Source organism: Erigeron canadensis, chromosome 7, assembly GCF_010389155.1.
Source record: "Erigeron canadensis isolate Cc75 chromosome 7, C_canadensis_v1, whole genome shotgun sequence".
In the NCBI taxonomy this organism is placed as follows: Eukaryota; Viridiplantae; Streptophyta; class Magnoliopsida; order Asterales; family Asteraceae; genus Erigeron; species Erigeron canadensis.
The window spans coordinates 32,355,352-32,368,385 of record NC_057767.1 but is presented as its reverse complement, the minus strand read 5'-3'; the positions used below and the strand labels follow the sequence as shown (position 1 = coordinate 32,368,385).

Genomic DNA, 13,034 nt, shown 5'->3' with positions numbered 1-13,034 from the left:
TCTTTGAGCTAACCTGTCACCTGAAAAGTGTACTAACACGCGTCAACATAAAGTTGGTGAGTTCGTAGGGACAGGTAACAGGAAATAAATGTGTCAGGATAATAACTGTTAATGATATACGAGGATTAGAGTACTTAATCACGTTCCAAGGAAACCCTAAAAGGTTTCACGTTATCACAAATCAATACAAGTCAACGCTTACGTTCAATTATAGTTATAATGGCACGACTTACATAATAAATAATGCGCGATAAACCGGCACGACTTACATGATAAATAATGCGTATAATACGTTTCAGGCACGACTTACATATATTTCAAATGCGTAAACTACGTTCCAGGCGCGACTTACATATATTTCAAATGCGTAAGATACGTCTCAGGCACGACTTACATATATTTCAAATGCGTAATACCATGGCACGACTTACATATATTTCAAATGCGTAATATAAACGTTACGTTACAACTAAGCATTCATATTCAATATACATGTAAAAAATATCGTTAACAACAAAGTTATGCCACAATTTGTGGGCTTATCGTTATGCCATCAACATGGACTTAATCGTTATCACCATCACAAATCTATAATACGTTAAGGGGGAAAATGTTATCATGTGAGATCCTATGTCCCGATCCTTATCAAAACGTTTTCCATCAATCAACAACACAATGCACATACACTTCTTACGATTCTAATTTCAAGGAATCATTGATGCTTATATATAGGGTCACCCGCAGCCTTCTCACCACATCTCCTATTCATTGAAAGTATAACCATTTTCCATGTATGTACAACTACCCAAACCACAACAAGTATGCATAAACGGAAGCATAATTAACCGAGCAACAAGTCAATACGTTAATCAAACAATCAATCAATCGATTAAGAGACAATAACAAGCACGTACACTTTTCAGCCCGAATCTCAATTGAGTAGGGAGGGTTTACGAAACTCACCTTGGCCTCTAGAAGTCATTAGAATGAGCTTAAGCGGGTGAGCGGGGAGCACAACGATCACAACCTATTAAATCAACAATTTATCATCGCAAGGTATCCTCAATCGATAAGGTTTAGCTAGCTAAACTATGCCCCAATCCCCCAAGGATACTTAGAAGTGATTCAAGAACGTTTAAGCGACAAGGGGAAAGGTTTTAGTTAAATTCGGTTCGATGACGTAGCACCAAAATTTGACTTGAAAGTCAAAGCGTTTAGAAATGTGTTTTAACAATTTTCTTGACCTTAAAATGATGATATAAGACTAATAAACAAGCTTTGGATCATTGAAAGTCGACCGATAACCGAACGAAAATGCTAAGGGAGGACAGGGGATTGGCGGACGATCTGGCGGATGATCCGTCGGATGATCTGATGAACACGGATCATCCGTCAGTTCATCAACATCGTCCGCAAATTACGAAAAACAAGAAAATGGGTTTTGACCTATAAATCGACAACCTTAGAAGCCAAATCCGATTATCAAACTTTAACACAACCAAATTCAAGTATAACCATGACATAAAAACACACCAATTCACATACCCACTTCCAATTTCTAACGATTTGATTAAAAACACTTTTTTAAGCTAAAACACATAAATTTCGCCAATATGGACCACCAAACGTTTAGATTGACAATAAGGAAGTAACCAACAATGTAAAAGGGACGTTTTGAGTTATGAATCACTTACCAATTCGGCCTAGAACCTTAAATCCGAATTTAGGGCTTAAAACCTTGGATGAACACTTGAAACTTGGAAAAATGTTGGACTTTTGATGATATAGGTTATTATTGCTAAGAAGTTTAGTTAATTTAACACTACAACACAAGATTTGCAAGGATTTATCATGAATTTATGGTGGTGATTTTTGGGAGATGAAAATGGGATGAAGGAAGTAAAAGGGAGAGAGAGAGATGTTGAAGAAATGAGATAAGAAAAAGAATTGTGGGAGTGTAGTGGGGGAGTTTGGGGCCGGCCTTGGTGTCCAAAAAGGAGGCTCCCGCTCCGCTAATTCCGACCAATAGCTATTTGTTAATCATTTAAACGCTAAAACGAAACCGTTGCCCCATTTAACTCAACGTTAAGTTAAAACACGTCAAAACGTTCCATAATTCATATAAATTCACAAAATCGTTCACATTTAATCACGTTTCATTACAAGTCAAATAAGTTTAAAAATCACGAATGTTACAATTATTAGTATCCACCCAAAAAGTATACTATTGTAAGTGCCATTTCTTGAATTGGACGAAGTGCCCCTTATGTAATGGACAATGGTTTACTTCCTATTCCCTTTCCCATCACCATTCCTTTGCTTGAAGCAAGAGCCCTGCAAATTACAAAACATATATGTTGAACATAATATGATTTTACTAATCAATTCACACAATACATACACCAACATCCAACCGAGAGAGGACAGTCTTTAGAAGCAACGGGTTGGGAAACCAAGAGAACATACAATGGTAAGTTTGGAGAGCTTGATGCGCGCCTACAATAGAAAAGCTTTAGATGGATACACCCTTACACCGTCGAAGACGGTATTGGGACTCAATATCCGTGGAAGACAACATTGGAAGTTACTTAATCTGACATAATATTCTCCTTCGTATAATCATTAACAAGTTGTATCCAATAAAACAAATCCCAATAGGAAATTGTCACCCCTTTTTGACATCTTTCAAAGAGTTTTTAGTTATAATTGCATAATGTGTCTGCAACCAACCAACCATGGTTCATGCCTAGAATTAGCAAGTTCCTTCCTTCCACATTCTTCTAGGAGTTCTTATGTGAATCATGCATTCCATAATGATTTTGGCAAGTTTCAAAAAAAATAAATCAAATGTCTTGCTGGTGGGGGGAATCTCTATTCCTCTAGGCTCTTGCTACCATCCAAAAATGTGGCAATCCAAAATCATAAAACCCCCATTTTGCCCCTGATTTGTTCAATATAGAAAGAAACATCATTGCATAGTTTTGTAATTTTGGATGGTACACATAGTATCATCATCAGTTGGTCCAAAAGTGAGTTTTGTCTGCTGGAGTATTAATTTATCTTCTCTATTTTGAAAGAGAAAAAATGAAAATCTTAATCATCTCGCGCGCTAGATATACTCCATACACAGTAAAAATTTACAAAACGGGTCTAAATATAGCTTCATTCGACCATCGTACAAAATTACATATCTTATTACATACAATAATGAGAGACTCTTACTCAAATAGCATATTAAAGCCATTCATGTGTCTATCATGAACAAATTCAGAACAAATAATTATAATTAAGAAAACTGCATAAGTACACATCTTAAAGCATTATTTATGTTATTACAAGAGTGATAATCAATTCAAATAGTAGTAGTCCCAAACTATTAATCCTAGTCATTTTATCTATTTGTTTGTTTCTAATTTTCCTACCTTCTCATAGATACACATTTTATCTCTTATGGTCCCAATTTGACCACAAAATATTTTTACATTCAAACTCTTATCATATATCTCTTCCAATATATATATGACCACCAATTCATGTGTTCTTCAACCCAAACCAAACCAAGAATGGCTTCAACATCAAAACCAAACTTACTCTTCTTCTTAATTTGGGCTACACTTGTCTTTCAAGGTCAACTTCAACTTATGCTTCTATTTTTATTTTTATCATTGTTTTATCTATATATACATGTCTACCTTATCCTCACTTGTCAAACACAAAACTTGCTTTTAACCTTCATTAAAACTCGAATTTACTTTAAAATAAAAAGCCCGCTTACTATATATAGAAAGCGGTCTTGTGTGCAACTAATTGATTTGAATGTGTACAACATTTAAACTTGGTTTACTAAAAACTCATATTAGATATATGCTTCATTGAATGCATGTTCTTGGTTACAGGTGAATTTTTGCTATTATTTATGTACAACTACTTAAAGAATCTAAGTGCATGTAAATGTACCATTTCAGGGGTTGCAGGAACCAGAACACTAGCTCAGCTTCCTCATCAGAACTCTGCAACAAAAAAAGATTTAAACTTGCAGGTGAAAAGAGTATATACACTTCTTTCAATAAGCATATATAATTGCATGTATAATCATGCAGTCATGCACAATGAAATTAAGTTGGTCTTTGTCCAGAGTAGAATTAACAAAACCATAAAAAAAAGGTTCAATTTAAAGGACGTAGCGTATAGGGGCGGAAAGACCATGGGAGAAATGGGGCGTCTTCCCCTCATTAATTTTCATGCGTATAAAAAGAACTTAATTATATTTTTGTGAACTTGGCCCCTTCAAAAAATTATTTTGTGGTTATGGTTATTTTACATGTTTATTGTGTTAAGTTCCCCCGCGTATATGACTACCTCTGGCTCCACCCCTGGTAGTGTATAAGTGATTATACCATCATTTTGGAGTAATTATACCTTTAGTACTAATTTTATGAATGGTTTTGGCATACTTAGCATACAAGCAATGTAATGATGAGGAGAAGATCAATGATAGGGTCGGTGAGGCCAACTTGTACGTACAACGAATGCAGGGGATGCAGGTCTAGGTGCAGAGCCGAGCAAGTTCCAGTGGAAGGAAACGACCCGATAAATAGTGCTTACCATTATAGATGTATTTGTCATAGGTAAACTCTCATAATATTTAAATCGTTATTTGAACTAAATAGTTTGAGGCAATTTAAGTTCTTAGCTAAATTGTGGAGTTTGTAGAACAAAAAAAAAAGAGTAAAAAAAACATGTTATATGCTATTGTTTACACTAGTATTATGGAATTTTGTTGGGATTTGAGTGATGTATATCAGTCTGAACCCTATAGATTTTTGGGGTTTTGTGTCATCTTTCAGTTCTTGAAAAGAGGTTAATGATTCTTTGCTTTCAACTCTGTTTGCATTGTCATTTATTTCAATATGAAGAGGTTCAACAGTTTCAGAAACAGTTACAAGTTTCTTTGAGAGTACAATGTGTAATTCTTGATGCATATTGTACATATATATGATTATAGTTTTGAAAAAACCGTTGTAGCCAATATTTGTAAAAATTTTGTAGACCATATACAAGTAGTTTTATCATTCAAATATCCTAGACAAACTGTCATAGTATATTTTAGCATTTTTTTGATACAATTACTTTAACAAAATTTGGAGGCCCCTATTTCACACACTCTCATTCATGGCCTGCTCCTAGGATTATATGGTGAATGTGTTAGAAATTATCATATATAAGGTTATCGAGTAATACTTCAAATTGATATATCGTTATAAATGATTCATAAACTAGGCTTGATATTTTTATGGTATTATGAAAGTAAGTTATATGAACCAAAATCTTTGGGTAGTACTAGAATGTAGGAATGGAAAGGTTTAAACTTTTGTAACAACTAGGAAAAGGGGGGAAGAAAAAAAATTGTACACTGCAAATTTGCACATGCACAGTGGTCCCAAAGAGTCACATGAGGCATTCTCTTTGAAATGATCCTTTTATACATTAGACTGTAATCTATGCATATATTCTTGCAATATATAGTTTGTTTCATGTTTTGACAAAAGATAATGATGAAGAAAATGAAAGGTTTAATTGTATCTAGCTATTTCTATATACATGAAAATTCATACATATAAGGTGAAGTATGATACTCCTATTTTAGTAGACAACAAAGTCAAGTATTGCCAATTTTGTAATTCAAAGAGACAAGAGCTATGGAATTTGACTATGACAAATCATATGTTACTAAAATATGATATATAAAACAAGATTTCACATTTAAGCACTAGCTAATGCTTAAAATAAATGGGGAAATGTTAGGTAAAGCATGCAGTACTTATCTTAGGTAAAGCAGGGGGGGATTATGTAAAATTCAGGGGGAGTTTATGTAAAATTCAGGGGGTTATATATGTTTATTAAATTCAAAGGTTTAATATGTAACTTTTTTTAATGTGGCAGTACCTAAGCTTAGGTAAAATCTGCAGTACGGATCATTTTCCCAAAATAAATTTGTGTCCAATTTTATTTTATTTCTGTAACAGTTAGCATGGTAAATACAATTTAGAATACTAGAAAAAGCAATCATTACCCAACAAACTGACTACATTGAACTGAATGTGTACCTTCTGTCAAAAGAAATAGAGATTCCTAAACTTCACATTTGAATCATCACTTTGTTTCCATGTACCCTGTTGGATTTCAGTTTCTCCTTTTCAGCAAAAAAGCAGTACTAATTTGACTTCAAGTCTATACATAGTTAAAAGATTTTTATATATGTATGACTTGTGAATTCAGTATACATGCTTTGCAGGCTGTTCTTGCTTTTTCAACTTATGCTGAGGGCTGAGGCCTAGCTAGTTTAAAATGATAAATAAAACTAACTACGATCATTTAGTGAAACGCATCGTAAATAGGCACATACAAGCACAAATTATATATAGAAATGTAATGGGTAATTTTAGAAACATCAAATAAGAAAACAACAAATTACTGGTAAAGGAAGATTCCTTGCAAAATGGACCACAAAAAAGGATGGCATGACCTGAAATTGTGCCGTTTTAATACCACGCATATAATATGAAGCATGCCCCAAGACAAGCAGCATGCCTAAGCTACAACTCCGTGATATATATTGATTCAAGGATAATATTGATGGAGGTGACTCGTGTATTTAACATATGGACACTAAAGTATAACTGATGGACACTTAAGAATATTCCTAATTATAATGGAGTAAAGAATAACCGGTTAAGAAAACAAATTTTTAGGACAATCTATTCATTTTTATCTTTTTTTTGGGCAAATATCAATAACAACATATAGTTATTCACAATTTGTTCATTAGGGAATTAAACTCACAATTTTTTGGTTAATGAGTCAGCACACATACCGTTAGTTTACAAATCCTTTGGTAAGACAATCCCTATTTATCTGAATGATTCGAGTGTTGGTTGTCAAGGAACATTGAATTGTAAACAACAGGTACTGGTCTGTAAAATGGTATTACATTGATGTTTTTAACGTGTTATAAGGATTTAGTTGGATATTGTCTATAAATACTAACAAACAGCTAAAGTATTGTGTTTGCCAGATTAACAAATGATGCTAAGAATTGAAGCTGACCCTAAATTACGTTACCTTGATCAATGTCCTTACCTTTTTGGACAAAAAAAAAATGTTTTTAAAAAAATGACATGAAAGTCAAAATTCATAAATTTTTAAATAGTTATAATCTTTTCAGCAATTCAAATATGTCGTTTTTGGAGTTAATTAGTTAAATGGTCCTAAGAAACGAGAATACTGATTTTTTGTTTTTGTTTTGATAGACTGAACAATCAAAGGTTGGTTTGTGATAAACCTTTTTTCCATACATGTCTATCAAAAATTAACAGGGCTACGGAGCAATTAGCCCATTCCATTTCCTATAAACTACAACTTACTAAACTAGGCCGGCTTTTATGGGCTCTTATCACACCTTACCAAGAAAGCCCATCTACCAACTCGTGACCAATTTGAGATACGTGTTTTATATTTTGGAATTTTGATAAACAGCCAAAATCAAGGTGTTGCCAAGTAGAAGAAGTTCAAATCTTCAAGTGAGTTACACCGTCTTGATTCTTGAAGCAAAAATATAAAATCGAAAGTCACTCGTTTTCCTAATTTGTACAAAGAAAAGTTTTTATTTGCTCCAAGTGTTTTACAATCAAAAGTCTAACACGTGTGCTATGGAAAAAAGTAGATTAAAAGTATAAAACAAAATGAAGACTCTTTTTCTTAAAGAACGGTGTATTATCCTATCAACATCCACAAATGTGGAAAATGCACTCGAACCCAAGTAGATTTTCTTAATGTCAAACACCTTACTAATTGGCTACCAATTCTATTAGCAGTATAAGTAAGCTGATCATATAAGTATATAATGATTCAACTATATACACCTGATCATATAAAACAGTGGCATTCTATATTTTCTTATGAACAAAAACAGAAACACAGAATATACTTTACCAATACCTAATGTTTGTACTAATTTATAGCTGAGAAAATATATTCATAGACAATTTACCATTTGAACTTACTAACTTCAAATTCCTAAAACACTACTACAAATTACCGTAACCATACATTCAACATAAGTAACCAATGGGTAATAACACAGTGGCCACTACCGCCATTTTCCAAGAGGGATCCTGGGTTCGAGTCTTGACAAAAGCAAAACTTGAGATATCAGGGGATATATTATTTACTGGTTAAAATTCACCTAGACACTAATCTGGCTGAGAGATTAATGGGTAGCAAATTATACATAAGATCAAAAGATTCTATCTAATTAACTTTTTTTTTACATTCAACATAAGTATCTTTAGGATAGGAGACCAATGACACTTTTTGAAGCATATATCTAACCATACACAAACACTTATATATGTAATTGTTTGACATATACAAAATAAAAAATAAACAAAATATGATAATTTTTTATTTAATGGATAAAATTCATGTATGAGAAATCTTTATCTATATCCACTTCATAAACGTCAATATACACTTCATATCCATCATTTCCACAAATGGTGGATCCAATCAAATGGATGTTCATCGCGTCAGATTAACATTAGCATGTCGATGGATTGTCGACAGTATTGTACAAAGAAATGGAAGCAACTATAGATTGGGAAAGTATATTATCAAAGTGTGTTCATTAATTTGTCCAGATTGTTTGAACCACCCAAAATCCTTATTTAAAGAAAGACAAAATGATATGATAGGGAACTTCATTTTTAAGCCAAGAATATAATACAGTAATATCATGACTAGAGGTGAATTTAAAGAACTTTGAGCCAAAATATCATAGGGGCCTGGTAGGCCTACCAGAATATTAGTAATCCCACCAAACATTTAGCAACAATGTTGTTGTTAAAAGTCTGGTACGAAAAAACGCTAAAGTACTATTATACCAACACTAATAATTAAAATACTAACATATCAATAATTAAGAAGTTGTTGATATTGTGGTCAAAATTAAAAGTAATAAAGATGGTGGTTGTTTAAGTCTGGCGTCAGATACTTTCAGCAGCAACATCGTTGCTGAAAGTTTGGTCAAAAAATCAAAAGTGACTATGGTGGGACTTGACGTTTCTGATGTGTGTTGAAAGTGAGTGGTTGGAGTAATAAATATTCCTGGTCAGATCCAGGAGCCGATATCATATATTTTTACTACTTTTTAAAGATGAAACTCCCTCTCACTATTCCAAAAAACTCTATATGTAAGTAACTATTTTACCCTCAGCTTAATTCACTTCATTAAATATTTTTATCAAATACACCTCTAATATTTTTAATGAAATAATTTATAAAACAAATCTCTCAAAATTTAAAATAAATGTACTACTTTTTTTTACATCAACAATTTTACATTAGTAACCAAACCACTACCACCGCCCATCATCTTCCTCGTCGCTACCGCCACCCACCACAGCCGCTGCCACCACCACCTGTGTGCCTCGCCACCCACCATCGTCGCGGATATATTTGTCGCCGCCACCACTACACCACCACCGTTACCATCATCGTTGTCGTATTGAGTGGCCATGCGTTTAGTTTTCTTAACCCCTTGTTATCTCAATAATTGTTCGGCTGCTATTTTTGAATTAAGGGTGCACAATACGCATATCTTATCGATTTCTAAATGGATTTCTTATTTTATACATGTTGCCACTATCCGACAAAACATAAGATTGCGAATCCAGATAGACTTCTCGTGATTGATTAACATAAGCATATTATATGTCGCCAATAAGTAAAGAAATACGAAGTACTAGTTAAATGTGTTTAGCCCCACCTGGCCACCTACTTATGAATGGTCCCATGGTTTAAATACATTATTACGACTAATATTTTTGATCAATATATCTTAAATCTGTACTCGCGGTCAAAAGATTATTAGTTGGAGTACATATTCTTTTCTCTTTTTCTTTTTAATCGAATGTACAATTTTCCATCGAATATTGAGATTTTGAAGTATCTAAATCCACCAATAATCGGGTCAACAAATATATTGGAGAGAATTAAATCCACCAATAATCGGGTCAACAAATATATTTGAGAGAATACATTTTTAATTTATTTTAACGGCAAATCCACGCTTTCCTATTTCAGAAATTGATCTCTATATATACTTCATCTCAATCTCAATCCCAATAAGCAAAAGTTTCTAAGAGCTAACCTTTACATTGACAACACATTTCACTTGAATAGCTATTATACTTTTTCCAAATACTTTTAAGTTAGTACCTTGTTAAAGTTCATCTCACTCGTAGAATGCATTAAGTTATCCAGCCGATAAACAATTATATGGTGTATTAAATTTATTTGAACAAACTTTATAGTGACCTTAGTTTATCGATTTTGTAAATATCGTTGTGCATTTCACCTTGTGATTTCTTTTAGTCATGTTGGTGCGCAAAATGCAAAATAGTATTCGTGAATGTTGAACTTCTTATTTATTTGTAAGTAACTAAGTATATAGAGATGATAATAAATACAAAATACCCATTACTCATAGGGGAGTGATATTAGGAGTCATCCACAGAACCAAAACAAACATATTTACATAGGTTTTAAAGTAAAATAAAACGAGTATTAAAGTAAAACAAATAAATCAATAGGTTTTTCTTTACTGAAAATCATTGTGCATCAATTGCCTCGTAAATATTCGTGCATCAAAATAACCATGATCTAACGGTCAAGATCTTGTCTTATCTGTTTTACTTTAATACTTATTTTACAATACCCAACTCATATTTACGTATTTTTATACTTGGCAATAAAATACATACCTTTGTTATATATAGTTAAAAAAATATTGTGAAAATATCATTACTCATACCCATTATAATGTTAAGAATTTAATCAATTTGTCACATACAAATAACACAAGTAGGTAGCGCAATAAATATGTAATATAATAATTAACAAAGTTATGAATTGTGTACCTTTTAACAAAGCTCCAATAAAACTATATGATTATAGTTTATGGTTTAAAGTAAAACCCCTCTACGATCGCACACACGACGTCGAACAAAACCCGGAGATTGCTAGATCTTAAATCACCAAAACATTAAAGCCAATCTTTGACTTTTACTTTTGCTCGAATGAACAAAAGAAAACTTGTTCTTCCGTTCTTCTTTTGTCGAATCCTAACACAAAAAGTTAATTATTATTATACTTTATTGTTTTGAATTGTTTTGAATGAGAACTAAAAGCTTTAGTAGTTTGGTCGACTACCAAGCGAGAGATCGCCTATTTATAAGATATATCTCATTTTAGGGTTAAACTATTAGGGTATATATATAGTATGGCTTTTGGTAAAATAAAATAAGTATTAAAATAATAGGTTTTTTTTCCAGTGATAATCACCGTGTATCATGAAAATCATCATACATCTATTGCTCTGTGAATCTTCGTGCATCAATTTAACCATGATATAAGGGTCAAGATCTTGTATTATTTGTTTTACTTTAATACTTGTTTTAAAATATCCAACCCCTATATAGTAAAATATAAATATATTTTTAATAACTTAAGCTAACATCTTTTGACTTGGACTAGGTTTAATTAATAATTCATATTTATTAGTTAATAGATAATTTTAATTAACATATCTAGTTAATAATGTCTAATTATCATTTCTCTCAATTTGGTGATTATAAATATGTAGATACAATATATACATATTACAGGATATCTAAGTGTCATCGCGTGTAGTCTCGTAGGCTTAAATATTTTTAGACATGTATTTATTTAACGTGATCATATTCAAACATATAACAGTATAAATGAACACATTCACACAATGAGCCACAACTATAAATTATTATTGTTAGAAAATTTGTTGATGGTAGAATTTAATGGAATTCCTTGTGGATACATTTCACATAAACATATCTATTTTCTTTTAGAACATCAACTTTCTAATAACATACACGACTACGCGTACCATTCAAAGATGAGATCATACTCAACTAGTGATAGTTAGTTGTTTTAACCGGATCTTGTTTTATCTTCATTAATGATTCGTCTCAAGAAAAAATCCCATAGGCACAAATATGTATTTGGAACTAATGAAAGTAGAGGGGTGTATATAATTGTTACAATTAGAGCTATAAGTGACACATACTAAAATGCTAAAAATAACTATCTCTTAAAGATAACTGTCAATCGTTATACAATAACATTTTGTGCACTTTACTGTCAAACTTCAAAAAATTATTATATAAGAAACAAAGGGAACTAACTTGATTGGTAATATGTTGAAAGGTTAAAATCGTCGGTGTAACGAAATTGTAACTACCCATTACTCTCCACTCGAACATCAAAAGAAATGTGTGTTGATTTTGTGGGGGTACCCCCACCCATGACCCAATCCTTTATTGGCCATACTTTCTACCATCCCCGGTACCCCTCTCTCTCACCTTTGTTTCCATCCATCAAACATCAAAAAGTGAAACATTTCACCAACCGGTCCGCCTTAGGATAACTACTATTAATTATTACATTCCTTACATGTTTATTTTCGAACATTCAGTCGGTATGCAACATTATGGAAGCCTCTCTGTATAATGGTGAAGCTTTTCACGTACCCTAGACAACGAGATGCTGACCATGAGCCGTTATAAGTATTTGGAGGAAAAACTCCAAAACTTGTCATCCCTAAAGATCGAACTCAAGACCTTAGGTAGAACCTGAATGTCTCTGACCAGTTGGATTAGTCATCATTAGTCATTCCATACATGTTACAGTATATTATTCAGACAAACTTTTATTATTAAATATAGGAGTTGGAAGTAAGGTCGAGTAAGAACCGAAATTTTTTTTTTATTTTTGAATTGAAACTTAAGTAAGATTATAAACTCAAAACATGTTACCAATGAAGTTTTAAGTTTATGAAGAGCTTAATTACCGCTTTTTATCGAGTTTTTCCATCAATATTTTTACTTTTAGATATATTGTACTAGAATTGTATAAAGTTGATGTGTGAGGGTCGATCG

General features: G+C 32.5%; 1 protein-coding gene across 1 annotated transcript; it reads left to right on the top strand.

The window, feature by feature from the left end:
* The first annotated feature begins 3,519 nt into the window (after positions 1 to 3,519).
* On the top strand, positions 3,520 to 4,795 carry LOC122607953 (EPIDERMAL PATTERNING FACTOR-like protein 9). The gene is given in 4 exon segments (XM_043781037.1): positions 3,520 to 3,556; positions 3,559 to 3,627; positions 3,966 to 4,039; positions 4,459 to 4,795. Coding segments are annotated over 4 exon segments (354 nt in total). The 3' UTR covers positions 4,633 to 4,795.
* Positions 4,796 to 13,034: the final 8,239 nt, after the last annotated feature.